This window comes from Glycine max, chromosome 7 (genome assembly GCF_000004515.6).
Source record: "Glycine max cultivar Williams 82 chromosome 7, Glycine_max_v4.0, whole genome shotgun sequence".
Taxonomy (NCBI): Eukaryota; Viridiplantae; Streptophyta; class Magnoliopsida; order Fabales; family Fabaceae; genus Glycine; species Glycine max.
The window spans coordinates 38,507,602-38,521,740 of record NC_038243.2 but is presented as its reverse complement, the minus strand read 5'-3'; the positions used below and the strand labels follow the sequence as shown (position 1 = coordinate 38,521,740).

At 32.3% G+C, this 14,139-nt stretch overlaps 1 protein-coding gene across 2 annotated transcripts; it reads left to right on the top strand.

Moving 5' to 3' along the window:
* The first annotated feature begins 849 nt into the window (after positions 1 to 849).
* On the top strand, positions 850 to 5,782 carry LOC100815094 (nodulation protein H). Of its 2 annotated transcripts, none has more exons than XM_003529338.5 (6): positions 850 to 1,472; positions 1,788 to 2,023; positions 2,118 to 2,376; positions 4,789 to 4,968; positions 5,140 to 5,295; positions 5,391 to 5,782. In XM_003529338.5, the coding sequence occupies exons 1-6, from the start codon at positions 1,443 to 1,445 to the stop codon at positions 5,562 to 5,564; spliced, it is 1,035 nt and encodes a 344-aa protein (XP_003529386.2). In that variant the 5' UTR covers positions 850 to 1,442; the 3' UTR covers positions 5,565 to 5,782. The 2 variants fall into 2 exon arrangements, with proteins under 2 accessions (XP_003529386.2, XP_014633633.2); XM_014778147.2 differs by having other exon boundaries at positions 981 to 1,472; positions 2,118 to 2,250.
* Positions 5,783 to 14,139: the final 8,357 nt, after the last annotated feature.

The following is a 14,139-nucleotide window of genomic DNA, read 5'->3' as shown; positions in this document are numbered from 1 at the left end:
CACATGAGTTTCTAAATTCAATCCTCAGTATCGTGACTAAAAAGTTGCAAACTTTAGTGAACAAAAATCCTGAATTAGTTGATGTAAATTAACAAGGGTCCCCGGTAAAAGAAAAACTCGATCATAGGGAAAGAAAGTGGATGGTGATAAATTCAGACGAAAAGAAAAATAGAATTACAGAACATTATCGATCGATTATTAAAAACTGACAAAGTAATTAATGGCCATGAAAAAAGCAGCTAAAGCATATGGTTAGTTTGATTGATCGCAAAGAAACTTGGCTTTTATCTCACTAACCAAAAGGCCGATAAGTCAATAAATCAACATGGACTATAATAATTCATCCTTCAGCTATCTTGGTTACATTCATCAATGATCGAGTAATGGGATTTTTTTTTGGTGAATGAGTGATGGGATACCTACCCTAGATAATTTTTTTGATTGACAATTATACAAGTTAATTTTCATTTTAAAATTTGATCAATAATTGATTTATATTTTCACTCTAATTTTTCATTTAAGATTTATATTAACGATTTATAAAAAAAATTTAGAACAAGAAAAAATACCTTTTTGCCTTCAACTTTTGTTCCCTAAAAAAAAATCAATGTCCTACGAAGAAACACCATGGTTACGTATTCCCAAGCAAATTCACCTCATTTTTGCTTAGCATGGTGTGCTAATTGTTACGATAGCTTATTTGAAAAACCTAAAAACACAATAACACATGGATAATAATTATTTCTCCAAAGTCAAGAAACAAATGTCAATACTTATAAAGTTCAAACATGTTTATTAATAACCATAAAAAAACATGTTTATTAATAACTCGTACGCTCTATGTAATTGAATTGTTTATAATATAAAGACGGCACCTGAGACGTGGGTGTGAAATCTATAAAATTGTCAACTTTGTAGTTTTTAATTTAATTTTCTCCATAATAATTTTCTTTTAGTACAGACATGTGGTGGATCTTATGGATTGCAAACGAAGACACGATCATGTCGTTTTAAGCGGCATGGAGCGCACTCATGATGTCGTTTTTCTTTGGTCGTACTCAACCCTCCTTACTCCGAACGATACTCGAAAATAAACGAAACTCTTCCCAAACCATAAAAAATGCAGTGTTTATCTGAAAGCAACGGTCTAAGATTAGAAGCCTCAATCTCAAATCATTTCGTTCTTCACGAGGCCGAAAAATAATAGTAAAAAAAGGGGGGGAAAAAAGAAGAAAAGAAAAAGCTCAGTGTCACGTACACCCATCATCATCGAACCCATTTTGCTTTTTCCTTCAAATTTTATTTTTTTTTTCCTGGGTCTTTGCTGGTTGCAGCAATCAGAGCTGAAATAAAAGCTTTAGAATAAAAAATACGGAGAAAGAAATTCAAAAGGGTATCCGAAAAATGCCTTTTCGTCCGCATTCCTTTTGAGCTCGTCAACAATGGCAGATGATCTCTCTTCCTTTGCCAAGGTAAGTTTTTTTTTTTTTTTTACCTTTCAATGTTGTCTTGTTCCTTCAAATCTCTCAAAACTTGGGGTAAAAAGATTATATTTTTTATTTTGTTTTAACATGGGGTGCCACGTGAAATTGTCCGATCTGGTTCCTTAAAATAACCCCAGCGAATATGTTTGTTTTTGAGGTCAATGGGTATTAGGCATTTGATTGGGTTGTTTCCTTGAGATGCAGATATTCTGTGGGGTTTCAACATATTCATGTGTTGGATCAACTTGTTTTTATGTGTTCTGTGATATAAATATAAAATCGATTTAAAATCTGTGGTTACAGGATGCTTTGCTTGTGAAGGGTTTGAAGAGTTCCACTTTGGTGTGGAGGCTTATTGTTTTGACCCTTGCAATGGTCTCTGGCGTGTATATATGTTCAATTTGTCTGAAGCAGATAGGCACTAGCAGCAAGATTGGTTTTTTAGACATCAAGGTTGTTCAAAAGCCATGCCCGGAACCTAACATTGAACCTTGGGAGATTCCTTTTGTGCATTACCCTCACCCCCAAACTTACAGCAGGTGAAATTAATCATATACTGCTTAAAATTAAGGTTTTGTTGCAGAATCTGTTTGAATTTTACTGATGTTGCTTTATTTGGTATGCCTTTGTTAGGGCGGAATGTGCTTGCCACCCTGTGCGCTATTTCGCTATTCTGTCAATGCAGAGATCCGGGAGTGGATGGTTTGAGACGTTTTTAAACAGTCATGCTAACATAAGCTCAAATGGGGAAATCTTTTCGGTTAAGGTGAGAAGGAGTAACATGTCAACAATAACAGAGACTCTGGATACAATTTATAATCTAGACTGGTTAAGTAGTGCTTCAAAAAATGAGTGCACCACTGCTGTTGGTTTGAAGTGGATGCTTAATCAGGTAAAGTTTGTTTTTCGTTTATGTTATGGATGCCCTTTTATTTTAATAAATATTTATCTTACCGACAGTCATTTTTGTATCCCGTTCGCCTTCTGACAACAGTCGTTTTTGTTTTTGTATCAAAAGGGCTGTTAGAGTTAATATACAATTTGGTCCTTGAAGGTGACAACTTGTGTTGCTCGAGTCCCGTAATATGCACATCTATACTAATAGGTCTCCAAAAGGGTCAATTTGCTTACAATTTTACCCTATCAAATTGTCAAGCTGTAAACAATTTTCATCCCTCAAAGGACTAATTTGTATATATATGGAAATATTATAAAATTAAAGCAACATTAGTTGTCATTTTCAAGTACCAAATTGTATATTAACTCCATTTTGTTATTAGTTCTTCAGATGCATTTGCAAATTTTCATTAAGGCTATGGTTGCCTAGCTAGGTTGGGGACTTCCTGTTGTTACTCTTAGACTTATTGCTGCCTTGTTGGGGGTGATCTAGCTAAACTAGTGTGCAATAAGAAGGTTTATTGTGTACAAGTAATGAACATTCTGATGCAGGCCCAATTCAAAATAATACTCACAGCTAAAAGAGAAACACACTTTATTAAACTGAAAATGTAACAATAATGGAAGAAACAACAAATGTCGAGGATGACAAAGAAACAGAATAAGACTACAAGAAGAAGCTAATGATTGCTCCTCCTTGCCCAAGCCAAAAGGCCGAACCATAAACCAGAGTATTTTTCTCCATTCCCCCTCAATTCATGTTCCTCCCCTTTTCATAACCACCTTCCTCCTTTCCTTGCTATTGGGCCCCACACCTTTTCTACTAAGCATAACCGTCTCTCCCATGTGTCCCTCTTTCCCATTTCTCTGAATATACCTTCCATATCTTAGGGCCATGGTTAAGCTGCTGCTCTATTGGGCCCCTACCGTCCATCACACTATCAGGCCCCATAGTCTCGTCACATTCATTGATAGAATGGAATTCAATCTTATAAATAATTTACTCTGAATAAGTCTAATGAAATATAGAATTGGAGACTTTAATTTAGAGTAATGCTATCTTTAAATGGGGGTAAAAAAACTTAAGGGATATGGGAGACTTGCTCTTACTTTTGTTGAGTATCAGGTATTGAGGATTTTGCCAGGTGAAGTCTATGCAAGAAATTGAAGACATGGGAGGGGTAATTTATGTTTGATTTCCCTGTGTTGTGTTTTTGGTGCAACTTTCAGAAAGGAAACTTACCAAAATTGTAATGGATTAAATGAAGAATAATATGATGTTTTGGAATGCAATTCATTAACCTATCAGTATCTTTCAAACTAGTAGTTGACTGATGTATTTGTCGACTTATATGGGATTTAGAGGGAGGTAATTCATTTTCATGAGGTCTAAATTGTTGCTTATGATAGATGAAGGCATGTGTTTGCCATTTTTTTAAAGGATCACAGAACAATGTTATAAGGGAGAAGAAGGATCAACTCTCTCTCTTTTTAGTTGTCACACACAAACACAAACACAAACAAGAGTTATGCTGTACAAGATGAAAGCATGTACTTGTTATTTTTTATGTTGTTTACTGTTAATTATTTTTCTTTTTGTTCTTATCAAGCTGTTGCTGTTATTAAGGATCAGCACAGGTTGTTTGTCAGAGTTTTTCAGTGCCAATTTTACTTCTGGCATTTGCCATGTTTTTTTACTGCTTCCTAGATGATTTGTGTGTGTTTGCAAATTTGGACATTACATATGTTGATGAAGATTGGTGTTCTATTCTGTAGTTGAATGCTTTTGCATAATATGGATGGTTCTGGGAGTTTCTTGGGAAGTTGGTAGAAAGCTCTAGATTATATAAACCATTCTACAGCTGCATTAGAAGAAAGTATAACAATAGAACTTGGTTAAGAATGAAGTTCGAACATGTCTCTTGTGTCGTTGCTTATTAAGTTTCTAAAAATCTAGAAGTTCCTTATTGCAAGTTGATTTTCAAATAAGCTCGTATTTGAAAACATAAAGATAAGTATCGTCCAAGTTCATTAATACAGTTTGGTGAACACAATTTTCTTATGTTCCATCAATCTCTACTGATACTATTTCTCTACCTTTTCACTTACTCAACTACTGGATATATGTTGCCCATTCTTTGAAAGGACACTTGATGATGCTAAATTAAATTTTAATGTGCAAGGCTAATTCATGTGGTTACCTATATTTGTCTTTTCTTTCTCCCCCAAGTCGTAATTGTTTAGAAATAAGCCTATCCAAAGCCACCCCGGCAATATAATGCATTTATTTTTTTGTACGTACTCAATATCTAACATGTTAGTTTTGACTTCTGTTCTATACGTTATTGTCTTAATCTTATAAGGATCCAAGATATCACATAATCACAATATCTGTACTTTTATGCAGGGATTGATGCAGCATCATGAAGAAATTGCTGAGTATTTCAGAATACACGGTGTTTCGCTCATATTTCTTTTCAGAAGGAATCTTTTGCGCCGGATGGTTTCTGTACTTGCAAATGAATATGATAGGAATGCTAAGCTATTAAACGGGACTCACAAATCTCATGTTCATTCACCAAAGGAGGTCTCTATTTTTCTTCTTTGTGCATGTGTACTTGTTTGAGTTTGAATGTTCATGGTTGAACATTTGCATGAGGGCTTCATTGTGATGCAAGATGCTCAAGTTAGTTGATGTATTATCCTACTAGAGACAGTTAAAGATAACTATGTTACTGGATTCTGACTATGCTTTCAGGCAGAAATACTTGCAAAATACAAGCCCACAATCAATTCAACTTTGCTGATTGCACAACTTAAACAAGTGAACGAAACCACCACCAAAGCTTTGGAATATTTCAAGAGCACCAGGCACATTATCCTGTACTATGAAGACATCGTCAAAAACCGCACTGTAGGTCACACAATCTGCTACATGATATATGCTTAATCTTATAGCCTTAAAGGGCTCATGAGTCTTGACATTTCAATTGTCTCTCTTGTTTTCAGAAATTAAGGGACGTTCAGGATTTTCTAAAGGTTCCTCAAATGGATTTAAAGAGTCGTCAGGTGAAGATACATAAAGGGTCCTTATCTAGCCAAGTTGAAAACTGGAATGATATAAGCAAGGCACTAACAGGAACACCATACGAGAGTTTCATCCACGAAGATTATCGTAGGTAGACTGGTGGGTATGTACATACACCACGTTTTGCCTTTTTCCTTTCTTTCCCTTTTAACATTCCTCTAATCTTTGTTCACAAGTCACTACTGCAAGAGCCAACAGGGCAATACAACCACCCTGTTGAAATTTTGGCCATGTCCCTCTCTCATTTTTGTACTCAGTTCATGTTATTTTTTTTGTCTTCCCCATCCAATTGATATTTAATTCATTCTTTGTACTTGTGCAACTTCCATGTTGTGTTGTAGTAACACTTTGTATTGATGCATCAAGGGAATTTGCAATTTGAACTGCAAGATATTTTTTTTAGATCTAATTGTAAAATTGTTCCCTATGATCAACCTATAGTAGGCATTTAAAAAATGAGTTGAAAAAAAAGTGAGTCCCTTGAATGTAGTTAAAATTGTCAAAGGAGAGCACAAATGTCTTTTAAAGTTATTGAAGGACATATCATTAAAGTTATTTGCAAGTTGTTCAACGTTTTTCACTGTTCTTAGGTTAAAGGTAATGTTATATGTTTAGCTGCTAACAGCTGGACCTGAAAAAATTTAGGTGGGCACATGCTACCAGGTGTTTATTACATACTATAATTATTACTATAAGAAGAAAAAAATGTTTCAAATTTATTAAAAAATTAATTAATTTTATTAAATTGTATTATTTTTAATTAAAAATAATTTCTTTTTTCTAAATTATTTCTCATTAGAATTTGATATGAAGTAAAAAGAGTCTTTATTTTATTTAATAAAGAATATTTTAATAATAGTCTTATTAAATAAGATTTTATTAATTAAAATTTATTTATATTTGAGACGAAAAATAAAATATTTTTATTATTTACTAGTACTCAGCTTCAAACACTAGGGTACTTTGGTCATGTCCACGTCAGACAAAAGAACGGAATCGATGTGAGTTGTATCGTATCTATCAGAAATTGCGGTGTAGTCTATGGGCTTTCATATTCGGCTACTTTGTGCATGATAGTCTACAGAAAAAATGTAGTCAATTACGGTGTTGAGTGGGTTTGGTAAGACAAATAAGATATTTTTTGTAATATAAAATCATCAAAATTGTAATGTAAATGTGTGTATATTATTTCATTTTATTTAATTAAAGGTATTAAAAATAAGAATAAAATTGAATACGTTACTATCTTAACTTTTAATATGATAAAATATTTGAAATAAGTTAAAAAAAAATGACACTTGTTAGTTATGATTGATTATTTAAATATGCTTGTTAAATCATTTTATACTTAGTTTATCAAATAATTAATTTTATGCAAGACTTTTCATTTAATTAATTAGCTTATCAGTTTTAAGTTCAGACCCTCTAGATTTAAGTTTTCACAACTAAAATACAAACTTCTGCCTTGTCTGTTAATTTTGTCGCGCACACTCACTAAATCCAATCTTCAAATTGAATTTTTCGTAAATGAAAATTGTTAAATAACGTTTTTTTATACCAATCACAAATGGAGTGAGAAGTTAGTTGTTTTTTCTTATGTAACTTATTTGTTTACTCCCATCCCATTATAATTGTCATATGAGGTTATTTTATACCGTTTAAGAAAAATTAATAAATAAATAAAGAAAATAGTAATTTTACAAAATCGATTTTATATATCATTAATTCATTTTTTTTGTTTTGATAGTCTATATCATTAATATCATAAGGAATATATATGGAAAAAGTAATTAATGTTACATTGGAAACTAAAATGGTCATTATTTTTGGACAATTTTTTTCTTCTTATATGACAATTATAATGGAAGGGAGGAATTGCCTTGTTTTTAGTAATTTATTATTAGATATTTGAAATGATTACTTATACTTTTTTGTTTTACTTTTTAGTTTCTTAAATTATTGATTGTCAAACAACTATAAAGATTTTCTTAAGGGTAAATAGTCATCTTTGTTCCTGAATGTGTAAAGCGCTGATAAATTCTTCCTCGAAAGATAGAAATTTAATTTTTAGTCCCCGAAAGTAAAAAAAAGTGCGACAAATCCATCATATGTTAATTTTTGTCCGTTACCGTTAATGAAAGAGTCTATGCGACACATAGGGACAAAAATGTCACCAAAATGATTGCTAACATAACCATCTTTGATTTGCTCTTCAAAAGTGAGTCATAGGGATGAATTTGTTATGTAAAATTTTAATTTTTTACCTGTTCGACTCATTTTTTTCCTTGTCTTTTCTTCTTTCTAGACTCTCGGAATGTGATTTTCTTCCTTGCCTTTTCTTCTTCCCGCACTCTTAGAGTGCGCTCTCTCTGAGGAAGGACTCTCACAACCTTCGTCTTCAACAACCAAAATGTGAACCTCCTACATTGCTGCCATGGTGGTCATCGTCGAAAAATAGCCGTTGTCCTTCCTTAGAGAGAGCACGTTCTAAGAGTCCTTCCTTAAAGAGAGCACGTTTTGAGAGTGCCGAAAGAAGAAAAGGAAAGGAAAAAAATGAGTCCAACAGGTAAAAAAAAATGAAAACTTTATATGACAAATTCATCCCTATGACTCACTTTTGGAGAGTCAATCAAAGATGGTCATATAGGCAATCATTTTTGTAACATTTTCGTCCCTTTGTGTCACGTAGGCTCTTTCATTAATGGTAACGAACAAAAGTTAACAAATGAATGAATTTGTTATATTTTTTTCACTTTCAAGCACTAAAATTTGAATTTATATCTTTCAAGGATGAATTTTTCAGTGCTCTACACATTCTGTGACGAAAATGACTACTTATCCTTTTCTTACCGCTTTTACATCAAGTAACATTAATGTGAATATATAAGAAAATTTTGGTAGTAAAGAGTGAAAGGAGGGTGATAGGTTGCGTGTTCAAATCCCTCTACTAACAAAAATTAATAAACTAACAATTAATATTTGTTGATAAAAAAGAAACAAGTAACATTATTGTTCTTGAAAATGAGTATATGTGTATCAAAAAAGAGGGGTGTTCGCGGATTGGATCGATTTTGAAGGGAAAAATCCTTCGATCAAATTACTTCAGTTTTCTTAAATCATTATCCAGTTGGTTTGATTTAAAATTGTAATCCTATACGATCCAATCCAATTTAAAAGTAATTTTGATTGGATCAATTTTCAGTTTTAATCTTACTTTTATTTTATTAAAAAAATAGATTAAATACATGGTAAGATATATAATAATGGATAACTTTTTAAGTTTATATGCTACATCAAAAATAAATTCAAGTGGCACTCCCAATGATGGAAAGGGAGATGATAATCGTGATGGTAGACACATTACCAGTATTCTAATATATTTTTCATGAATAGATATAAGTTATCTAAAATTTTTAGAAATATATACAATATAAAAATATCAAAAGATTTAGTGAAATTTCCGCGTCGGTGGGAAGCACCTAAAAGTCTAAAATTTCATTCCAGAAGTACGAAGTTGACTGGCAAAACGTAACACGGTGGCTTCAATATCTCACAGGTTTTGACCTGGTCTCGTTCTTAAACATCATGCAAATATGCAAATGCAACGTTCCAAGCCACCACCAAACGCAACTAACTGCTTTTTAAAAAATCATGGATTATAGTCGTTGCACCCAAGATTTGGAGCCAAGGCACCCTTTGAATTGAATTAAATGATGCAAATTGAACCCTTAAATCACAGCCACTTTATAAAGTTTTTTATAAAAGCAAGTTGTATTCATGGGTCATCATTCATCAATAAGGATTTATGCAATTAATATATTCCCTGTGGAATAATATTGTTATAACCAGCTAATATTTTGAACTAGAGCCGCTTGTATCAAGTTTTTTGTTTGGAATGTAGCCAATGAATTGTGTGGAGTAGGATGAAGAGTGAAGTCGACTAAGCATACTTAAATTCATTTGATTAATTAAATTTTGTGAACAAATCATTGGATTCATTCACAGCCTTCATATCTTTCATTTTCTTAATAGAATTGTATTCATCTTTGAATTTGAGATTAAATTTTATTATATTATTATTTGACAAGGGGATAAAATCTTAGCAATCTACATGTTGCATCATGTATGAGATAGACACGTGTTTTGTTTGTTAATAGAAATACATCCTAATTTGTTTGGTTTAGAACTTAAATTTAATTTTTTTACCCAAAGAATTTAAATTTAATTAGAATTCATTATAACTATATCTTTTTTATGTTGCCGTCTAATTATAAATGGTTGTATGCGGTAAGATTATTAAATTTTGTAGTAGAAATTTTTTCATGTACTATCAATCTATTTTTCTTTTTTACAATATCAGCTAATTAGAAATTATATAGGTATGACTCTTAAAAAATATCAGTCAATAATCTTCTCATTTACGATAGTTTATCATTAAACGATGGTAAAATACCTTTTAGATCAATTCATTCTATTTAAAATATTGCTATAGTTACTTTAAGAATTTATTTTTCAAATAAAGATATTTTTTTTCCTGACAAACTGTTAGGCACCGAAAAGCTATTCTACGCTAATCCTAAAATCTAATATTAAAGTTACAAATAAAAGCTAAAAAGAATAAGATAAAATTTATATATTTTCATTGACACCTCAATAGAATAGAAACCTTACATTAAATAATAATCCTAATAAATAAAAGTCATACATGTATCTAGTATTTTAGAAAATTAAAATAAAACTCAATAATATTAAAAGAATAAATATCTACTCTTTAAAAGCCACCTATTTGAATCTCTCTAAGCCCATCTTATCACAAATTAATTAAAAATCTCCTTAAATTGACTTTTTTAAGGAATTTGCAAAAGACAACATCTTACCATAAATGATAATAGTGATTCATAAATTACTGCAATAACTTATAAGCTATTTTGATTAGGTTATAAATTAGTTTAACAAAAATGTATAATTAGGTGATGGTGTTAAAATTTTCGAGTAAGCGTTTTTTAATTAAGTTTTCCTTAAAAAGTCACATGAAGGTGATATTTTTTTTTTGGTGGAACTATGAAAAATATGAAAATCAAATTCTTAAAATATTCTTTCAAGAAAGAGGGTTGAGCTTAACTTAGTTCCGACTAGTTTGTTAGAAAAATAAATGAATAAAAGATTCAGCAGCATAAAAGTACTTCTTTCATCACTTTTTGACATGAAAAGTATTGTGCGATAAAACAAAACAAAACATAGTTACAAAATAGAAGTCCAAATTTGTTATACGATAAACTAATTAGAGGCTAAACTTTTGTAACAGGCATATATCACTAACAAAAAGACAAATATACTCATCAATTTAATCAAACCGTATTAACATCAACTAAGAACAACCAGCAAGTTCAATGAGATTTATAGTTAGTACACTCCCGGTTTTACCTCTAAAATTACTTGCGTTGTATATTAATCACTAAACAGTGAATAAAAAAAAAATGTGCAATGATTCAACTATTTATATTACGTTCTCCAGTTTATATTGTCTTTTAATATACATAAAACACACTTTACAATTCAAAGAAGTTAATTTCTTTAGTCTCTATCTTGGTATTTACTCATATTGATCATCCTAAGATTCAAACAGTTGACATTGATGGTTTTGTTAAACTCTATCGATAATGGTGACTTTAGAATTTGAATCCATGTAAAATTAGTCTTAGTTTTAGAGTATGTTAACTCTTTAGCAAATATACTAATTTGTTTAAGTAGTATTTTAAAATGATAAAATTGAGTGTCGAATCTACAAGAACTTTGACTGTACTTAAGAGTTTATGTATATATCTAATTCTTAAGTAATTAATGAATTTATTTGAATATTTACAACATGTGACATTAAATGTAAATTTGACATAAAATTAATCTATAAAACTAACATGTGTAAGGGTGAAAAAAACAAACACTCGGAGTAGTGAAGCGATGGTCGATACAGAATTATGTGTATGTTGGGGACTCAGCCTACCAAAATTATTCTTGATGTAACGTTAATGATTTTTTTCTATTCAGTATTATTTCAATTATCACCTGCATCTACTTGCATATTCAGGTCGTGTTTCCTCACATGAAAGAGCTTAACCTACCTAATTTCTCCCCTAATCCCTTAAGAGATGAATTAGACAAATTGCATTATGAACAAAGATGCATAAAATATGTTAAATAACATCATTCTATCATTAGAGATGAATTATTTATATGATCTTTTCCAATTCTTAAGAGTTAAACATCTCTCAATGCCTAAACCCTGTCACATTACATGAGCATGGGTGATCAAGCCACAAACATGATAATAAGCACATAAAAAAGACAATAATACTGAAATAACATTAAATAGATAGTTAGAATCATTACATCAAGAGTGTTTGGTTGTTAAGCTTCAATGGGTGGTTTAGCCTCTCATTATCATGAAAGACTTACAAATACAAAAATGGGTGAAGGTAGTGGAAGAGAATGGAGGAAAATGGAGGGGAAGAGAAATGAAAAGCTCCAACTGAGTGGGTCTCCCTCCAATGGGCGAGCCCTAGCCTTTGATCCTATGTAGAATGAATGATATATGTTCCCTCTCTTTTTCTTCTCTTAAAACGCAACACAATCATGTTTTTCGGCATTGACTATGCGCTGAGTGAGACTGTGTGTTGAGTGCAGCACCAAAAAGTCAAACTGGATAAGTGGTCGTGCGCTAAGCGTGCATGCACGTGACAACTAGCTTACCATGTGACTTCTCGTGTTAAGCGAGTGAGGCACGTTGAGCGAGACTATTAAATTCCTCAACTCTCTTCCATGCCTTCTGTTGTGTCTCTACAAAAAATATACCACCAAAAACACTATAAATTTATCAGTTTTAGCATCTACTGGGTAAAAACTCAGAAGATGTTAAAATCCTAATGTTTAGCACAAAAAAGCAATAAAAGAGGGAAAAATCAAATAATTTTTGAGTGATTTAATTACATGATTTATGTATACATAAAAATTATCAAACTCCCCCAAATTTAAAGCTTTGCTTGTCCTCAAGCAAAAGTAAGCTAAACTTCAATAAGTCAAGTCAATGACAATGTTCAGAATGTAACCAACCACAATAACTGAGACAATTGCATACCTTTCAAACAACTTCAATTTCCAATTCTCAAGTTCACATTTTTCATAGTTTTCATGATAGAAGCAAGCAAGAACTCACTTGGAGATAAAGTAGGTTAGCAAGTATGACAATCATCAATCATGCTTCACTTCTCACAAGTATATTGTTTCTCTCAAGCACACAAGTGTTTTGGTTATGTGTATTTCAATCAAAACAACAAAATTTAGGATTCCCAACTTTGCACATCATCTCATTCAATGCAATTACACACACACACACACGATATGGATCATTAAGGACTTTATTAAGCTTGTAGCGTGACTGGGTAAACAAAGAAATCATGGTTTTTCTCGGATTCAAACACTTAGGTTGTAGGAGAGCATTCACCCATTCCTTATTTACCTAACAAACCACTTTTTCACAACCACCAGCCTCATTAAATTGCCACACTTAACAATACGCAGTAATTTCTTGGTACATAGTTACTTCCAGCTCTTATTTCTCAATTTTCATTTTTTTGAAGCCCAATACCAAAAAATGTAGTTATGGTTTTATGTGTGCTGTTATTTATATCCTTGCAACAAAATTACCCAAGACACTCCCCCAAATTTGGGACAAATTTGTTTTGATCCATAAAAGTGCTCTCCTATAACCTAAGAAAGGGTACACAACGATGACATTTGCATTCAGCTCAAGGTTCAATGACAAATTCATTCACATTTAGGCTTAAAAGGGTGTAAGGGGTTCATTCATTCACTAACAATAAGGTAGCTATTTGGCTAAGTGACTGAAATTAAAAATAAACTGCAAGGCCTTGATCATCTTCACATCATGTATGCATTCATGCAGTCCAAGAATCATGCAAAATCTGGAAATTAAAATCTTTCGTTCTCTCGCAATCAAGGTTCACATAACCCACCCGGTAAAATGAAGCATTTAGTTTATCATTCACAATTTCCTGTCATACAAGCTAACTGCTTCACTCACGTGCATTTATTTCACACTCCATCACTCACAACAATGGGTGTTCACTTGAAAATAAGAAATTTCAAAACAATATTCATCAGTACACAATTCATCTCAATTATGCAGTTGATTCAACCAAACATGTCTCCAAAAAGAGTAATTCAACCAAATCCAAAACGAGCAATTCAACCAAACCAAACATAAAATGTCTATCATGCAAGGAATCAAATTAAAACTACCAAATAACTAAAAATTAAAACTACTGTCATAAATGCTAAAAAATAAAGATAAGTCCTGATCAAAAGGTGGCATCAATCCCGAGTGGGCCAAGGGTCCCAAGCTCCCTGAGTAGCTGTGACATCTGCAATATAATCATCATCATCACCGGCCTCTACAGCATATCATGATCACCAGCTTCAGAGGTGTCACCTCCCCCGACAGAGGAAGCTTGGTCCCCAGGCCAAGCTACACTCTCCAAGAAAGCCTTTGGCGACATAACCAACCGATGGAGGGAGAGATGATGAAGACTCTGTATGAGAAGATACTGGCTTGGTGAGTAGAGAGAAGAGAAGGCGGGGCAGAGACCGGAAGAG

Bases quoted from the DNA above. Each gene is read 5' to 3' on its own strand.
- LOC100815094 (XM_003529338.5), top strand. From the start codon at position 1,443: ATGGCAGATGATCTCTCTTCCTTTGCCAAG. The intron at 1,473-1,787 runs GTAAGTTTTTTT...CTGTGGTTACAG, and splicing joins ATCTCTCTTCCTTTGCCAAG to GATGCTTTGCTTGTGAAGGG. The intron at 2,024-2,117 runs GTGAAATTAATC...TGCCTTTGTTAG, and splicing joins CACCCCCAAACTTACAGCAG to GGCGGAATGTGCTTGCCACC.